This window comes from Anarhichas minor, unplaced genomic scaffold (assembly GCF_050575085.1).
Source record: "Anarhichas minor isolate MPS153535 unplaced genomic scaffold, ASM5057508v1 ptg000018l, whole genome shotgun sequence".
NCBI lineage: Eukaryota > Metazoa > Chordata > Actinopteri > Perciformes > Anarhichadidae > Anarhichas > Anarhichas minor.
This window is the reverse complement of record NW_027466464.1, coordinates 10,113,502-10,132,973: the sequence shown is the minus strand read 5'-3', so window position 1 is coordinate 10,132,973 and position 19,472 is coordinate 10,113,502. Positions and strand designations below refer to the sequence as shown.

At 48.2% G+C, this 19,472-nt stretch overlaps 1 protein-coding gene across 10 annotated transcripts in view; it reads right to left on the bottom strand.

The window, feature by feature from the left end:
* Positions 1-19,472, bottom strand: part of LOC142952650 (muscleblind-like protein 2a) — a 40,256-nt gene that overhangs the window by 4,201 nt on the left and 16,583 nt on the right. For 5 of the 10 annotated variants that reach the window (XM_076094492.1, XM_076094493.1, XM_076094491.1 and 2 more), the window contains 5 exons: positions 10,033-10,197; positions 9,259-9,462; positions 7,941-8,201; positions 4,271-4,418; positions 3,273-3,308 (listed from right to left, as the gene is read on the bottom strand). In XM_076094492.1, the coding sequence (XP_075950607.1) occupies positions 3,273-3,308; positions 4,271-4,418; positions 7,941-8,201; positions 9,259-9,462; positions 10,033-10,197 (814 nt within the window). Of the gene's footprint in view, positions 1-2,054; positions 2,150-3,272; positions 3,309-4,270; positions 4,419-6,475; positions 6,610-7,940; positions 8,202-9,258; positions 9,463-10,032; positions 10,198-19,472 lie in introns of those variants that run through there. The other 5 variants (XM_076094496.1, XM_076094498.1, XM_076094495.1 and 2 more) reach the window with 5 other exon arrangements.

The following is a 19,472-nucleotide window of genomic DNA, read 5'->3' as shown; positions in this document are numbered from 1 at the left end:
CAGATCGAAGTGCCCTAGTGCGTTCACTTCAATAAATGTGATAAGAAATATGACACAGGGAGATGAGAGACTGAACCCTGGTCCTCATGCTGAAGACCTGCTCAACGCAACAATCTCTAATTCTATTAATTACAACAAGTTATCTTCCCATCAGTTCAGCAGGCTGTAGCCCGTGAGGTGTGTGATGTAATGCCACGTTCAGGCAGTAGAGGGCGCTGCAAGTTCACGAGCCCAGCACTGTCGGTTAATACCAGCTGGAACATGGAACGACGTGATTGGTTCCCGCTTGTCATGTCACACTGACAGCTCAGACGCTGATGAGTTGACCAGACTCTGAACCTCTCAGCGTCCGCAACATCCTGCTCCTCCATGCATGTGTATTACTCACTATTTAGCATCAGCACACCTTCGTTTGGCAGCGGATACGACAGATGATTAACATCACCGCGGTCATTTTATTCTCCTCCTGCTGTTAGAATTGTCTTGAAGAAGCAACACAATTAAGAAGAGACGCTAAATGGGGGTTCCTGACCGGCTGGGTTTTGGCACTGAGAGGTTGTTTGTAACAGTGAGGTCAGAATCCTGGTGTTTATTCTGGAAAGAGATGACTGTAGTAAACGAGGCGTGTAGGGTATGTGTCCTAGCTGGAGGGATCTTTATGCAGGGCGGAGGGAGGGAGGGGTGGGGGGGCAGACGGAGACAAGACAGCGGGGGGCTGACGTCATTGTTTCTTCGGCTCCTTGTCCCACATGCATCTTTAAAGAGCAGCTCTGCTTCCTGCTGCTACTGCTGCTGCATGCCAATTACAGGAAGAGACGGTGACTCGCAGGAAGTGCACACACTGGCGGCCTATGAGGGGCAATAAAGCACAATTTAATGGAGCCGGATCTCTGGTTGATGATCAAATGGGCATCTCGAAGAAATGATAAATGTTCTTTTTTTTTTTTTGGTCCTGTGGTTTTTGATTCAGCTTCCGTTCCTATTTATTGTTTCATTCCAGATGGAACACAGGAAGCGTTTCTAAAGGTGTTCACTCTCGTATCTTAAATATATTCTCTCGTACATTGATGCAGAGAGAAACTAAGACCGAGTAGTGAGAAGAAGTGGAAGAAGAAGAGAAGGCCAAATCAGGACACTGGTCGCTACAACTAGTCAGTAATAACGATAACAATGTGAACATGACGTGATTGTTTTCCTCTTACGTTACATTTCTACCTGTGGAACACGAGTCTGTTCATCTGCGTGTTACCAGCAAATGATTACCAGCTGCAAGAGGCCAGACTGCACGCATTGTGCTGAAATTACCTAGGTTAAAAATGGGGCACACATGCGTCACTCTGGCATTCAAACCTGGCCCCGGCTTCCCTGGGTCCTGCTGACACGCGGCAACAGGAGAGCCTCCGATCAGGAGGCCATTTTTAGACGGCGTCTGCGGTCATTTTTCCCTGACAAAGGCCCGTAACTGTTTCCTCGCGTGATTTATCCTCCCTTTTGTCCCGCGACCAGGAAAAGTTAAAAAGGTGAAAGCGGGCTGGCCACAAACAGAGAAAAAATAAAATAAAAACAACATGGCAGCTGTAGGTGCTGCAGAAAGGGCCTGTGTGTGTGTTTGCTTAAATGTGATGTGTGTGTGTGTGTGTGTGTTTGCATAGCACACAAGCGGTACGGATGACGCCCCCTATTGCGGATGGAGAGGCTTCTTTGACAACAACAAGAGAAGTGGAAAATAAAACTTAAAACAGAACATGCAAAAACAAAAACCAGGAAGTAAGTGCAACACAACACAACTACTACTTTGCAAATGTGGGAGCTCTGAAGAAGTGCCTGTTGGGAGCGCCTAAATGTGGCCGTGGCTCAGGTACCCCCTCCGCTTTAAATCGTGTGGAAAATACCCACTCGGGCTCTCGTGCCAGTGAGGCTGGATGGATGTGGAGGAGGGGCTGGGCTGGATGTGGGCTGAGGCTCAGCTGCAGGTCATTGCAGCTCCCTATTAGAAGGCAGTACTTATTCAGAGCTCCAGGGACTGATGAAAGAAAGCTTTAAAAGGAGCAAACCTGATTGGCTGGTGCTGTTGCTGCGTAGGGGACACTTGTGGCAGGAGCTGTTGCTGCAGAGACAGTAGCAGGCGTAGCACTGTACATCATTGGGACTTTGTTTTGAGGGTGGGGAGGTGAGAGGAGGAGGAGGAGGAGGAGGAGGAGGAATGGGGCAGAGGGGGAGGAAGTGGTAGCAATGGACACAGGTAGGTGGAGCGTTATGGTAACCGTGGCAACAGATGTGATGTGTGCGTGTCGACGGTATCGTTTGTTGTTGTTGTTGGGAGTTGTTGATGGCGAGGGACGTTAACAGAGAGCCAGCAAGCCATCGTTAGGGCAGATGGCATGCAACCATTCACGATGCAAAGCAAGGAGGACAGAAAGAAAGAAAGGAAGAAAGAAAAAGAGAGCGAGGGAGGAAAACAAAACAAAACAAAAAAAAACAAGAGGAGAGAAGCTGATTACAATCACAAGTAAGGAAATGTATACGGAAAATCAGCTTGCTGCTTTTCCCAGAGAAGTTGAACGGCACGAGACACCGATTACAAAGAATCAACGACGTTTCTTGGCAACGGGGGGGGATGGGAATTCTGTTTTCCTTCATTTATTTGTATTCATGTGAGCTGACAAGAGGAGCAGCAGGAGGACGCCAAAAACCCATGCGGCAACTTCAGCGCTGATAGATCGCATTAATAATATGTTTAAATTCATTATTCCGAGTCACCATTTTTCCATTTATTAATGTGGGACCGGCCGATTAGCCGACTGGGACTTTTTGTCATTCCCATCCCCTTTTAGCAGAGACAAAACGCTGCAGCGACGTGGCTGAAATAACTTCTCTGGGAAACTGATTTCAATTTCCTGATCAACACAGCACAGCAAACAGACAGTGGCTATCCTACAGCTGCAGAACAGATCAGTCTGATATTCTCATCATAACACAAACAGTCATTAGCGAGTAAGTCAGCAGGGAAACAAGGACTATTTCAGGTGATACAGAATGGACATAAAAAGGTATTTCACATCATATCTCAGCAGGAAGAAGTTTGATTTCCTAGAGCGCGTTTAAAAATGTCATCACCGCCACAGGAGGTGATGCGGTGACCTTTTGTCTCACCTGCAAGGGCTGCAGATATTGCCCGCTCTTCCCACTCCAACCCCAACCTCCCTCTCTTGTACATCAAACACTGTGTGTGTGTGTGTGTGTGTGAGAGCAAAGGGAAGGTCAGGACCTACCAAGACTGCTAGCAGGAGTCATGCACAAGACTGACCCTGTTGTGTCCATACAGAGAAAGACAGAGAGAGGGGGGGGGGGGGGATGGGGGGAGGGAGAGAGAGGAAGAAAATAAAAGGGTTAATTGAGAGGGAGGAGAAACAACAACGTTAGACAAGACAAAAACAAAGAATAAAAGCTTGGAGACGTCACTCGGCTTCAGATGCTACTGCTACAGCCTGTTATAAATGCAGTTAACAGGAGCAAGCAGAGGAGTTCCCTCATCCAGTTGTGGCATTAGTGAGAAACGTACTGTCTGTATAAAGCAGCAGCTAAACATGGAGCAAATTTATATACTGGAGCTTATGAAATCCAAGTTTAACATGTTGCAAAGCTGGACCAATGAGATTATTATTACAGGAAACAGGGATTCGCCAACACGACTTTGACCCAGGGCTACTTCCCACACACAGATACAGAGGCAGGGAGGGAGGGATGAGGGGCTGTCGGGCATCTCACACCAACGGGGGGGGTAAAACAAAAACAGAGCAGGTAAAAAGAAGAGTGAGGGATGGGAGGCTCATCCTCATGACTCAGCGTGGCTACAGGCTGCCGCATTAGCTGCAGCTAACTCGTTTAGCGCGCGACCCCGAGGGGGGGGGCTTAAGCTACTGTTGGCTTCTGTGAGACGAGTTGACGGAGAGTGCTTTTTGTTTGAGGGCGAAAGAACTGAAGAGGGATAAGGGCGCAGACTTGAATCGATTTGGGAAAATTGGAACAGAATGGCTTTTGTTTTTCGACATCGACGTTACACTGAAAAGGTTTGCGTTTGCACAAAATTCCAAGTCATTCCCTTTAAAAGGCTAATCATTTAAACACAGTTACGGAGCCTTTGTGTTGCAAACAACCAGGCCTGTTTGGCTCTTTTCTATGCTTGGCTGTTACAGTTGAGAGAGGTGTGCTAAAACGTCACATCTTGTGTTGCTCTGAACAAAGCTTGGGGGGGGGGGGGCCCTCTTACCTGTGGGAAAGAAAGTGGGCTGCTGCAGCTGTGCGTTGGCCAGCGCCTGCTGGTAGTGCAAAACACTGTGGTTGAACAGGGAGCCGTTGCTCTTCTCAAGTGCTTGTCTCTTTGGTAGGGGCTGGTGGAGGACGCCGTGGGGGAACGCCTGTCCACCGAACACACACACACACACACACACACACACACACACACACACACACACACACACACACAACAGAAGCACAGTAGATTTGATCCGTGCGCTCTCACAAGTCAACACTGATATTTGTGAATCTGTTACTTCTCTATGCACAGCACAACAAGGCAACAATGGAAACTTACTGTAACTATCACAAGGACAATGAGAAACTACACGGCAATCAACAACACATTAAAGAAAAAAGGAATTCTTTTTAACATTACGTTGTAGTTTGATAAATGTACAGTACAATCTAGAAGTGTCTTACAGGGTTTCACAAAAACAAAAGAGCCAACTTAAATGTTGTGAGTGGCTACAGTACAATTAAAGAAGCTACATGCAAAGCAAAAGGTGAAAGGTCAAAGTACCAGGTCTACAGTTGCCTCGAGGGGTCGCTTCATTGCTTTGGCAGTCGACTGAGTCTTTAATTAGCAGGCAGCGAGCACATGATGGCAGTGGGCCAATGGGATTCAAGCGTATTAACATACAGGTAACAGCAAGCAGAGGTGCGTCATGGGGGACAGCATTGCATTGTGGATAGGTGAGAAGGAAAAAAACAAAAATAATCTGAATGCAAGTATACCACATACAAAACAATAGGCATGCACATAAACAAAAAACTGTTTTGTTTAATTTAAAGAAACATTGCTACTTGTTTTGAATTAGTACAAAAGCAAAAGAGCATCTACATTAACCTTTGGTTAAAAAAGCAAGATCCTAAGATGTATTTCAAAACTACTGGGAAAGCATTTAGTAGTAAAGTAAATCAACTTGTTTTTTAAAATATATAAATATATATATCTACGCAGGAAGACAATGCAGGAAACACACTTTATGTGAGATCTGAACACAGGTTCTCTACACTCCTACACACACCGTCATTACAGTGCTCCTGGAGGTGGTTTTGGGCCTGACAATTGTATAGAACACCCACAACAGATTGGGATGTGAGCCCCTCAAATTACTGAACCCTGCCCCTCACAACGGGCGGCAAGAACTGGTGACATCGGTGTGGGCAGGTTTTGAACTACAGAGAAACACTGTTGCTAGCGGGAGGCTGCTGAGAAGCTGTCAGCCGTGTGGCAGCTACAATAAGTACTCTAACAATCACATCCTTTCCTGTGGTGGCGTTCACATCTAGTAGCTTGAAATAAGTGACAAATCCTCAGACTACAACCCGCATCGGGAGCGCACGTGGCTTTGTTAGTGTGACCAATGAGCCGATCAATCACAGAATGTGGAGCTCTGTTTATTCTGACATTCCTCCGAAAACAAATCAAAAAAACTAGAAGTCGACTTATTGCTTTTGAGAGGGGGGGGGGAGAAAAAGAAAAAGATGACATGGATGTGATGAGCACAGCAGTTTCAGGGGTCCATGCACAAGCCTCTTGCTTCATGTATGTTGGATTTTCTAATAGTATATGACGATATATATATATATATATATATATATATCGACAAGGCATTGCTGAGGCGCTGTAGTCTCAGTCCCTGTGGTTAGGTCAGGTGGGCGATGGTCTGTCGAAGTGACATGGAAAGCAGAGATGACTGCATTCGACAGCGTGGCAAGCAGCACATAATGTGGCACATCATGAACAGCATGATGTCAATAATAGGATCTTCTTACTCTAACTGCATCAGTTAATGTGTAACCTTATCTACAGTACACTGAAGCTTATTCACTTCAGATATAAAAATAAAAAAGTGAATTATGGATAATGATATTACTTATTTGCAGCAGTGCAGCAATACAGGTTTTATGGGTCTCTGCTTCAATAAAGGCGCTTCAGCTTAGGCTAAGGGCTAAAAGAAAATTGGATGAAAAGTGCTGACTAAACAAGTCATTGTCCTAAGGTTAACCCTGCCCTCCTCTTACACAGCTTGTAACTGCTGATGGCAAATTGGGTCATAAAATTGATAAACTGGGGCATATGAGGGAGACAGGAGGAGTATGAAGCATTGATTGTAAGGAGAATGCACAGGGCAGACAAACTAAATCTTCCTGTTTGAGAAGCATTGTGTACCTGACTGGTTGTTGAGCTAAGGTGCTCAGTGTGCCTTTAAGAAAACGCCGGGTCATCGTCAGGTTATAGTGCCGTGGGCTCTCTCATATTTATGCATGTTTCAATTCCTGCTGGTTCTTCCTGCTCCCGTGCAGCTGCCGCAAAAAAAATAAAAATAAAAAATGCACAAACGAAACTGACCTGAGCTCACGGTCGACGGCTCGACGTCCACACCGTGGACTTATGGAGAGGAAGGGCAAAGAGAGCAAGCAGCGATGGAGCCAGCCAATGAGAGAGGTATGTGCAACGCGTATTAAAAAAAAAAAGAAGAAAAAAAAAAGCATGCCCATGCCATGGAGGGGAGGGGGGGGGGGGGGGGGAGTCAGTCAGCAGCACACTGGCGCAGTACAAGGTGTGCGAGTGCAGCAGCCAAAGGACCATTGAAAAGAAGCCACTCAGAGCCGGGGGGGGGGGGGGGGGGGCACATACAAGACACACTGACAAACCCATCCCGCTGTCTGTCTGCTTGCCTGCATCTCCATCCGTCTGTCTGTCTCTTCCAACTAAAGGCGCCCCCCCCCCCCCACCCCTACCCGTGAGGCTACATCCTCATCCATCCCCGATTCAATTTACACTGATCTGCCGAGAGCCGCACTTATCATTGAGAGCAGGGTGGGGGTGAGCCAGCACATTGTCTCTGTATGAACCAAGGGCATTGGAAAATAAAAGCGGACTGCGGTGAGATAATAACAGATACTGATGCATTTAGGTCTCACTAAACCCTGTTTATTGTATATAACGGTCTCACTTTTGGGACGACTATTGTTGGTGAATTGTGCGCTGGAGTCCACTAGAATAAGCCAGCGGAGGTGGGTGTGTGTTTTTTTTTTTTTCGTACAGTAATAAAGCAGCGCTCCACATTTTATGTCGCATGCGTTTACATGCGTGCCAGGATGATTTGTAGTAATGTCGCGTGTGTTTAGCGAGCTTTCATGTGGTTACGTGTGTTGTAATTGGTAGAGAGTTGATCGACTGAGTAAAAACCAACACAGCAGCAGCGTGTCGTGTCGGGCTGTGTTCGATCAGCTAACAGCTACAGTATGTAATCCTGGACGTACAGCAATCTGTGCTTAGGCCCAGAACCCCTGGGCTAATATAAATGTTATTAGTACTGTATATATTCAGTTTTCTTCCTCTTCCACAACCATAAAACCTCCAATAATAACTTGTTTATTTGGTGCCTCCATGGGTATCACAATGAAAGGCTAAGCACTTGTCAGAAGGTTCAAGGTAAACTGTATATAGGCGCTATAAAATAGCATTATTGTCCCATCCAGACCTTATAAGTTCCTGCTCTGTAAGTACTCAAAGCAATCAGGACCCTTGGGGGCTTTGTTCGGTTACTATAAGGACATGTGTGTGTGTGTTTTCCTGCTCTACCACTGTGTAGGGTACAGTAGGGTGAGCTGTAGTGCTGTGCTCTCACCATGGCTGCAGCCGTGGCGGCGGCTTGCGCTGCCACGGCTGTCTGGTTGGCCTGGTGTTGGGCGGCCTTAATCTTGGCCTGCAGGTGGGCCGGCGGGTGGAAGTACTTGCACTTCTCGCGGGAGCAGCGGCTCTTGATGTAGTCCATGCAGACGGTGACGGTGTTGTCGCTGGTGTCGATCATGGGGCTGTCGCTCGGGTGGGCGAAGCGGCAGTCGGTCTCCCCGCGAGCGCAGTTGCCCCGCTGGAACTCACGGCAAACCTGAGAGCCGCACACACACACACGGACAGATACACAGATGTGGACGGGCACACACACACACACACACACAGATGTGGGCATGCAAAAGGAGAAAACAGAGACACGCAAACCGTGAGCCTTCAGAACAAGAAAGAATATTCAACAGCGTAATACAATGCATCCAATTCAATTTATTCCCTGTCATCCTCTTACTGTAGCGCACGATCAACCAACTAGCACAGTCACTCAGGCAGCCATCAAAATCTGGACGACGGCATTTGATTTGTTCTCATCCCTTCTTGGTCTCTCGCGCACGGAATATTAAAGTTTTACTTTATTCTGCTGCACCAGAATTAAAAGTCGCGGCAATCTGGGATCTGCTTATAACTTGCACTCTGGGACCCGGGACACATCGTCACATGCTACAGCAAAGCACTCACATTATGCAAACACACACACACACACACACACACACATGCTAGGCCCGTGTGGGCGTGTATATGTGTCTCACAGGGATACTGTTTCATTAGGGCCAACTTCATTCAGTTGCTAAGTGATAGCACTCCGGGAGAAAAACACATACAGGCACACGCCTACGCATCACCTCCGGGTCTGAGGGAGATTATTGTTTATCTTTAAAAATGTAGTGAAACAAAAAAAAAAGCCAACACTCCTCGATCACCGAGCTATTCTCACTCAGTGTTGTTTGCCAGGGGGCAGATGGAGGTTGCTGAAGTTGTGGTAATTGTAACTGTGGCTGTCTAGCAAGTACCAGTTAGTGTTGAGCGATTTCCAATTTAAGTTACTATGATCGCCCTTTTCTCTGTGTCATGTTTCCGAATTATTTCTGCGAGGGATAACACAATCAGATGCTCTTGAGCTGGAGGATAATGCGGAGGTGAAGAACTATCGAGTGAGGAGGCTGATCGTGGCTCGATATGTATGTAGTGAGCCTTTTCATTGCATCTCTTTCACACCCATAATCCCAGTAGGGCGGGACCATAAACACACTTTGCGACCTCAGAGACAACATTCGGTATGATTGGCCGTCGTGCTCGACCGTGATTGGGTGGGTCACCTCCAGCTTGTCGGTGCGCAGCAGTTTCTGGTTGGAGGAGGAGGAGATGGGCGGGCTGCCGGGGACGATGCAGGGGGCGTTGGACATGATGTCGGCGGGCACCAGGCCCATGCTGTGGGACATGCTGTGGGACATGGGAGTCAGGTACGACGTGTAGCTCAAACCGCCGCCGGAGCCAAGGGCCTGGCTGACTGGAAACGTCTGCTGTGCACACAGAGAAAGGCAGTTTAGCGACACTTAAGAGATACTTCTCTACAGCAGGGAGTGGAGGGTGAAAGGCAGAAAGAGGAAGTTAGAGGAAAGAGGCGCGAGAAATGAACGGAGGGCGCAGCGGTGCAGAGTGCTGGGTGAGGGAGATGACAGAGGGTGTGACAGGTAGAGAGGGGAATTGGCTTCAGAGGACAAAAAAGATGGAAGGGAGAGGGAAGCCACGGCAGAAACAAGAGGAGGCTTGTTGTTTTTTTAACCTCTATGTATTCTGGGAAGATTTTGCTGAGCAAGCGTGTTCTTTTTCAGCTGCACCCAGCGTTGCATTGATGCAGTTAAACACGTTCACACCTGGCAGCTGCCCAGCCACAGTCTACCGCTGACTGCAGAGCAACTCCCAGAGAGGAGCTGAGCCGTGTGCTCCGCTCAAGGCCATTCTCAATAACTGTTGTGAGAACAGAAATCATTGTCTTTGTAGCCTTCGATGTCATCTGAAAACAGGGTAATGTGAGAGTAAATATAACAGGAAAGTTATAGAAAGTAAGAGATTTTTACTGATGCACTGACCACGGGTTGCATGGTGGTGCCGGGGATCATGAACTGCATCTGCTGAGCCAACATGGCGGCCGCTGTCTTCTGCTGGATCAGGTTGTTTCGCCCGTTGATCTCCAGCTGGGTCTTCAGGTGAGCGGGCGGGTGGAGGTATTTGCAGTTCTCTCGCGTGCAACGGCCCTGAGCGGGACGACAAAGTGGATGGGAGGGAGACGGGGAGGGAGAGACAAACAAGGCCATTAGCGGTTTCCCGGAAAAACTTCCAAGTCTCTGATCAACGGAACGAGCTGGAAAGCTACGTTTTGATAGTAAAACAGGTTGTGCGTCCGCCCCAGGACGTGGCTTTTGTGGGCAGTGATCTTGACACACACTCCAAAACACCGGGCGCTTGAAGGCAGCATGCATATTTATACTCGGAGAGCGTGAAACGCACAACATGTTTGTGCTCATCCAGTGGGTGCAGCAGGTAGCTCTCGGCTCAGGAGGAGAAATATTGTTATGACAGGCGATAAGCAGTTTCTGAATCGCTAGCTTGTTAATTCTGGCAGGTCTTGGTCCTGCACCTCGGACACACTAGCCAACATCCAGTGCACACAAATGAAGGAAGGTGCACAACGGCGTGTTCTGACTCTACCTAACTCGCCGTCACGACCAAATCTCTGCGGCTTTTTCATGCACAGGTCAATCCGGTATCCTCTGCGGAAATGCAAATGCAGGGTTGGCAGGGTCAGGCTTACGGATACCCTGGTGGATGAAGGCAATTAAACTGTCAGCCCAGAGGCTAATGGCAAACACAATAATCCAATATGGATCGTCACTGCGGTGCTTATTGCGAAGGCGAGTGGGTGGACGAGAGCAGCGAGGGTCAGGAGGGAGCGACAAAGTGAAGGGTAGAACGCAGTGGTGGGAAAAGAGACTGTTGGGAAGACGGAAAGTAAAGGTGAGGTAGAGGAGCGGTGGAAAGGATGTGGGCCCGAGTGGAGTGATAGGAATTAGAGGAGAGAGAGAGAGAGGGGGGGGGGAGAGGACAGCGATAAAGGCCAAGAAGACAAAAGGGGAGGACACGATACGGCCGGCGTGACATGGCACGTCTCCGTGAAAGTGAAGGAGAGCAGAGAGACACGACACGGTGGTGCGATTAGCGACGCCGCGCAATCATCCCTCTCCTCTCCTCTCGTTAGATCAACGCGACGGCGACGAGCTGCAGGTAATCGCTCCAGTGCTGCACTCAAAAAACGCCATTTCAGTCCTGGATCAAACATAGAAAAGGACAACAAGTCACCAGAACTAAACTTGTTATTTCATAAAAAGCGTTCAGCTAGTAGTACGTCCAAAGACGAGGAAGCTGCGTTCAGCTAACGTGATGCCTCTGATGGTCTCACAGGACTATTGTTGTTTTCTGGACTGAATGACACGAGTAAAGACTGCATTACGTCCAGATGTGGCAGCTCCAGGCTCTCTCCATCGTTACTGCTACTGATTGCACCTGTGCTTCTTTTTTAAATTTATTTGCCAAAGCAAATTAATATATCTGCTGTCAAAATGCTTTTCATTAAATCCCTGTAACTTTATTTTCTGTGTTGTCTATTTATATTTTATTTGCTCACATTTCATTTATTTGAATAGATTTCATTTTCCTTTTTAACTCCGCTTCTAGACGTGGTTTAATGCACGACTTTGTCTTGTGTAAAGCACAGTCAATTGCTTGTTTGACAAGTGCTTCACGATTAATGTTGACTTGCTTTGGCTGTATTAGTTCATTTTAAGGAGCCTGGTCTTCGTCACCACATCAATGTCACGGTTCATCTTGAGTAATGTTTTTATACTATTCTAAGTCAAGCACATATCTGGAACACATCCCTAGGGTTGAGATGCAAATGCGTAAAAGCATGATATGGATTCTTTCTGTTACCTCAAAGGCTTGAGAGAGAGAGAGAGTGGCGCTCGCTGTGCTGCGGGCATTTGAAGTAGCACCCTGTTCAAGTCTGTGTAGCAACACGGAGCGCGCTGTGTTTCTACGTGAGGCGGGCAGGCAGAGAAGACCTTTTAATCACGCCTGTGCTGCCGGTGTAAATAACAAATAATCTTCACGTCTCATCAAAGGAAGAGAAATATTAAACCTGGCTCTCCTGTTCTTCCTCACAGATATTAAAGACACCTCACGGAGCATCGAACGCACTTCAGCTGATCTGAAGCTACCACAAAGGACATAAAGGAGGTCTGCAGGCGTCTTTCTAATTATTGTTTTCGCAGTAATAACCACACAGAGATATGAACTACGGTCTTTTGCTTGGGATACGCTGTGTGTGTGTGTGTGTGTGTGTGTGTGTAACAGATAACAGGTTTGACATTCACAGAGACGCCCTGCTGCAGCTCTGTAACGACGAGAGTCCCGTGTGAGACGGGACCGGCCTCCACTGACGCCCTCCCATCGGTTCACGCGCACAGAATCACACCTGCCCACACACACACATGCATACCAACTCGCACGATCACGACAAGCGGCGCCCACACACACACACACACACAGTTCTAAGCCCTGTCCAGACCAGAGGAACAGCGTTAGCACTGAACCCCGCAACCAAAAAAACCTTTCTGCATCCACAAGAGGGAGAGAATGCGTAGGCAGGTGTAACAGTGTGTGTGTGTGTGTGTGTGCAGGGGAAACTGTGTGGGCGGGTGTGTGACTGTGTGACTGTGTGTGTGTGTGAGAGAGGAGCTGGTGCTGAAGCTGAGCTCTGGACAGCATCCCAAACCGAGTCTGCAGGGAAGCACAGCGTCGCCCAGCAGAGACCACAGACACGTGCGGACACGGAATAAATTCGCTCCGCACACGCCGCCGCACCGCTCACTTTGTCATTTATTGTGGACTCAGAGTGAAGCCATTACTTCCCCCTATATGCTCCACGTTCAGTTCATCCGTAACCTGTGAGTGACAGTATTCATGAGCATTGTGCCATAAATAAATTAGGTTAAATTAGGTGGAAGAAGCAAATAAATGAAGCACCTTCGCCGGGCTGTAATGGCATTTCCGACACTATTTAAAAAATAAATTAAAAAAACGTTGAGAGAATTCAGTGCAGAGTTCAATCATTCCTACATTCATTATTTGCAGTTAATTGAAATACCTCTAAAGTCCATATACAGTATGTGCGGACTGATGAAGAACAGCTATATATGCATCTCTCCCATATCTGCAATGCTGCTGGAGGCAGGAATATTGACACGTGCACATTAAAAGGTGAAATATGATACCGGAAGTCTGGTTCTAATGCTCTGAAATAAGATGTTACAGCATTTTATCTCCAGTGTGATCATTGCGAGGTTAAGAGTAGTATGCCCTTCACGGTACTACCTGTGTGAACCTGACGTGTAGCATGTAAAAGTGTCCCATTCTGTCTTTTACTAGCCTTGGCTCCTGGAAGTCTCCGGGCCTCTTAATGAAAAGGATATGGATTTGCTATAAATACAGTTAAAGGACATGAAAAATGGCTGATACCCTTTGGGGGAAATGTTAGAACATTTGGTTTGAGGCGTTGTGACTGGAGATATGAGGTCAGGTAGTCCGAGGCTATATATTCGGGGGGGCTAACCCACTCCTGGAGAAGACAACCTGGCATTCGCAGCTGTCATCGAGGACCAATGCTGATAAAAAAACGCTCGCCTCCGCGCACGTACCACGGCGCATTCATTAAACCCGGGGAGGTGTTAATTTATTGGTACTGTGCACAGCAGTTAAAAAGCTCTCACCCACGTCACGTCTCTCTGATTAGCTCCGAGTAAGGGTGGGAATCTAACATCTGCTTTATGGCAAAAGTGATTCTGGCTTTAATAAAACACGGGGAAGGGCCAATTTTCAAGAACTGCACGTCAGAGCAGGGTCCGGGCTTGGAGTTCGAGAGGACGCTTCCCTGCCACGCTTGGGGATTCAAAGCACATAAGATGAGGTAAGCTTCGTCTGAAGGCAGCGCTGCATCACATATAAAAAGAATGACGATGACGGTGCTGAAACAGCGGCGTGCGCGGCTGACGACAACGCTGTGGCGTCATCTGGTTTTTAGACATTTATCTCTTTGAGAGGGTGGCAGACACACACACACACACACACACACACACACTGTGCCTTCTGTCTAAGCCACCTACTCGGAGCCGAGCAGAAATCCATTCATCACGGGCATTGCCTCCGAGCAGCCGTCTATGAAAAGGATCTTTGAAAAGCACCAAGGCACCTCTGTGATGCACGCACCCGGTGCCGAGCCGCAGCTACACGGTGAAATGACACCTCTCAGTGGGGAGGGGGTCTCTCACATGGCGGGCTGCACCCCGCTGCCCCCGTGCGTATAGAAACGCGGTGAGCTTTTTGGGGTACACTAATAGCCGCTTTGATCCAATGAGGGAGAGATCAAAGATAAATGACTTTCACCTGAAATAGATCCTCTGTCCATGAGACGTCACTGCTGGCACGCTCCTCATCGATCCCCACAGTCATCGCCAACAAGGTAGCGCTTATTGTCCATACAGTGGTGATGTCAATTAAAACGTGCTCCATTTTATTGGGGTTCCAGGGGGGAAAGGGGGATGAAGGCAGCTCATTTTATAAACAGATTAGGATTACGCTCACTTCAGCCATTGAGGCTCTTTCAATTGTTTTTAGTTCTTGTAATTAGGGCACATTAATTACTTCTGGAAATTCAATTGGCAGAAAACACTACAATGGTGTAAAACCTTTTTTTTCCAGCAATGTATTAAGTAAAAATGACATTCCTGAGCTGTTTATCCTTGTTGTCATGAAGTTCCTTCAGCATTCCACTGATCCACCAAATCAGACAAGGGCACACAATGTTCAGTTGACAAACCTTTAGCAGAGGGAGAGAGAAAAACAAGGCTAACTTTCACCACAGTAAACACACTGGCATGAGAACACAACACCCCCCCCCCCCAATCCATCCAAACCCAGTGACAGAGCGCTGAGGAGGGCTCAACGTCTCTCCTGCCCAAACACAACATAACTGTCGCGCTGCAACGCTCCGGCTATGGCAACGAAGCAGACAGAAAAACACGTCTTGCGACATTCACCCTCTGACCGCGCACATTCTGAACCGCCCGTGGCCCACTTCTTTGTACTTTTTACCCGGCCCATGTCTGGACGGAGCAGACGACATCGCCAGAATGAATATGTGCACAGTGTAAACCAGACCAGAGTATCTTTGGTACCCTGTGAGGGCCTAATGAAGGGCTGATGCAGCTGTGATAATCCCCTTAAAGGAAGGCAAATCTGACAGAACGTTAATTCAAATGCATTTTTACCACAATTAGCGCCCCATAATATAACACATTTAAAGGGACCACTGGCCCGAATGACTGGGCTTCACGCTGCCATCTTCGTTGCCCCCCCCCACTCCTTCTTCAGCCCGGCTGAATGGCCGGAGTGATGACTGTTGTGTGTCTGTGGGTGGCACAGACACAGAGGGCCAGTCTTCCACCCCCTCTGCAGAATAGCGCTTCAGCTGTGGGGCCCCCCTCCGTTCACCACTGTACCATTTGCATTTTTGTCTTCAATGGGCGCTCTATCCTCGCGGCCCGCTGGAGACAGAGAGCGGCTGCCTATAGGCCGACAGAGGGGTCGTAAACGTCCTCGTAAAGGCGACGTTTGATCACATCCCTGTGGCTCCTGTCGGCCCTTAACAGAGGAAGCTAGCGCTCCTGTCCCGGTGCCTCGCCAACATGAGCCGTCGCTTTTCTTTCCCTCATCAACGCTCAAAACCAGAGAAACAATATCGATGAATTACGCGGATCAATGGCGGTGCGACTGGCAGTATTGGCAGACTGCAGTCCAGAAAGACCAATCGGGGGGTGAGAATATTGGGGAAAACAGCTAAAAAAAGAGTTGCAGGGTCAGCAGTGGCAGTGTGGAGGCAGTGGCCCACCAGAGGTATACTGCACAGAGACTTACAGAAAGTGACCCACTTAATAGGCAGCAGGTAAGGTCTCGTGCTGAATATCCGACAGAGAAACTGCAGCAAAGTCTTCCTCCTCCCGTTGATCCGATTGTCCTTCTCAGCGCGAGAGGAGGAGGCCCGCTTTGACAAACTGACACTAATTTGTCTGACATGAAGCCTGCGATATGTGTAATCCCCTTAGAGCACAGTCGAAGAACCTGTTGTATGTCCACTGACCAGTGGAGGTGGGGGTGGGGGGGGGGGGGGGGCATTGTCTCTCTCCTCGTATCGCTTTCTTTTCTCTCTCCCTTAATGCCTCGTCCTCGCAGCGCCGCCTTTACACCCCGCCTTTACACCCCGCCTTTAACGCTATGTCATTTGCATTGTCGATGAATACGCGTGGCTCGTGCTCATCCTTTGGCTGCCCGTTCTGTTGACAGATATTCATATTCGTGGCTATAAATACCCCGAATAAGAGCATTTCTTGGCTCGCGAACGACTTCCTGGAACCGATCCTGGAATGATCGGTTCCAGGAAGTTATGCCTCGCCACCACATTTAGAAGAAGAAACTGGCTTGTCTAAGCCCCCCCCCTCTTTGCTTTCTCACAGTCGGCCTTCTTCTAGTGCATCAATGAAAACAACAGTTGTTCCTTTCGGTCATAATGTCTTTCTTTCTCTCCTTTGCTCCGTAAGAGTTTTGTTTTCCAGGGGCACTAACCGCTGGTTATGGGTCAGCCTATAACAGTTCACAAGGAGACCACTCTTGTGAAAGCCCCCCAGCTATAAGACACCAACAGGATAGAAGCACAAGAAGCAGACCCAGTGATCCTAGCGCCCCGGTAAAGCAGCGAGCCTCTGGATGCACATGGACAGGGCTTCCCTTCATCCTCAAACACAGAGAACGCTCCCTCTTAAGGATCCTGTTTTGTTTTTTGGGGGCTCTAATGGATCCGTTTGGACTAATGGACCCGTTTGAAGCGGCGAGGCTCCAGGACACCGGGAACCACTGAGGATCCATTATGAAATGATAGCCAAAAGGCTTTCTGCTTACATTTGGGCTGGTAATGGAGAACGCGAATCGATTGGCGAACGGTGGCTAAGAACGAGTCATTTAAATGGAAAACTGTAGAGGAAACCCAGCTGATTATATATATATATATATATATATATATACAATTAGTAAGAAAACACCCTCAGCGCAAAGGGCAGAGGCCGGGGCGATTTAGAAACAATAGCCACACACATACACGTGTAAGACTGTGTTGCCTCAGCAGTAATTAAGTGCCTTTGTTTCACCAGCGTGTAATCCCACAGATGGAGGAGTAGTGCTGCTGCTGCTGAGATTACCCAAGGAGAGAGAGAGAGAGAGAGAGAGAGAGAGAGAGAGAGAGAGAGAGAGAGAGAGAGGTGAAAATCACATGCTAGTGTTGACGCCAGCATCAGTTCGCTCACACCGCAGCTAAGAAAGCTTCTCGGGAGATGTGAAAGCTGTGCGTCTATACTCAAAAATGTTTTCCAGTGAGTGTGACACTTAAGGCGGCGGCATACGTGGCTGATTGAAAGAAAAGGAAAGATGATAGCAGGAGATTTAGACTTCTTCGTAACACAGTAGACGCAGTAAAGTTTACTGCAATCAATTGAGAGGACGCTCTAAAAAGCCTTTTTCTTTATTAAGCGCTGAGTGGATTTTCTGTACTAAAGTGTCCACATCTTCTGCAGGGTGGAGGCTATACTCCCTTAAGAGCAGTGATCTATACTTCATGCAGATTATGAAACACGCTTTTCTCCATCTGCCACAAAGGAGCTTTCAATATAAAAGCAGATTATCAGCAAGTGTGTCTCGGTTCTAACGGTTCTTTTTGGGGTTGTTGATGGTCAGAGTGTGAGCTGCAGCGGCACCGTTGCGAGTCACCTGCGAGAGTCTGGGTCCCTGCGGCTAATCCAGCTGGAGGCTGGAGCCCTGCTTCAGTTAATCTGATCATCTGTGACCTGCTGAGACATGAAACCCACCTTCTAGAGCTCCTCTAATCTGCACACACACACACACACTTGGAAGACGGATCTGGTCGGCTCCGCACCGATATGACAGCCGTCTGTAACTTCAACCAGCCGCGCTCGTGGGAGATTTGGTAGAAATAGGTTACATGATGTTGGTGGCCTAGTTCGGGGAGAACTGTGCCACGGCCCCGAGAGGAAGCAGCAGTAAGCCAGTGGGCCTTGTTTTCATTTCCTAATTTCACATTTGCTCACAGATACCTCGATTTCAATCACTCCCCGGCGATCAAAGCCGCCGCTCTAAGAATAACACAAACCCACTACAAATGCTAATGAGGGAAATTAAACAAACAATGCCAGAAAGTAAAAAAAAAAAGAGGCTAGCCTACATCTTCTTTCTCCGCTGACACTATCGACCGCGTGTCAGAGCGCGTTGAGGAGTTGTGTAAATCCATAACACAGATAAAGGAGGATAATGAGATGGAAGGGAGAGAGCAGATCTATTCATCAAAGCCTCTTTCTAACACACTCAGCAGTGAGGGGCCGAAGCGTCGGATGGCTGCTTACTCTCCAGTTTGGAGATTAAAGCTTTGGTTGCTTGCTGACAAAAAAAAGGTACATCATTCATATCACAGAGGTACCGGAGAGCGTGAGAATTTAGAAGCGCACTAGTCTTCCTGTTTTAAATCTTCTGGTTTTTGATCATATTTGGGGTGTAATGCCTCACAGTAATTCATAGCTCTGTGTACATCACGACAGAAGTCATACCGTCTTGTCCTGCAAAAACCTGGTGATAAAAGGGGAAATAACAAGTGCACAAATGTCTATATGGTTGCTGTATGCAACCCGAGGGGAATAAGGTGCGGCATCGCCGGGATCGGCATGTTGTTTGTGATGATGAGGCCTCTGAGGATGCCCTCTCTCTGGGGAGACTCTGAGCCTCTTGTGGAGATGATGAAAACAGTCCTCATAAGGCGGAGAACACTGAGGCAGAGGGGCTCGGTTAAAGTAATAAGTGCCCTTTGGTCAAAGAGATGAGATCAATAAACCAGGTCTTTGAGCTGCAGGCTGTGCTTTATCGCAAACCGTCAGACGCAGGTAAACACATTGATCATTACACTGAACCCTGACGCTCTTCCTTTCATGGACGCTTTAATGGTTTGCAACCTCCCCCCCCCCACACACACACACACACACACGCACAGGCACCACTTTTCCTCCCCTCTCATCGTCATGTCCCTACCTCATTCCCTCACCCACCATGGGTTCACCCTACACTGTGACGGTGCGCGCTGCCAATTAGCGTCCCCCACCTGTCGCCGCGGGTCACTGGTGCAGGCATCTGCTGGGTGTGAAATTGGCCATCTCACTTTCGACCATGAACTTTGCATGCCCCCCCCCCTGTCTGCCCAGACACACACACACACACACACACAGGCACAGATATGCTGCTGTGACCTGAGGTTGACCTTTATGGTATGGCCACCCTGTGTGGCAGGGGAAAGGGAGACGGGTGTGAC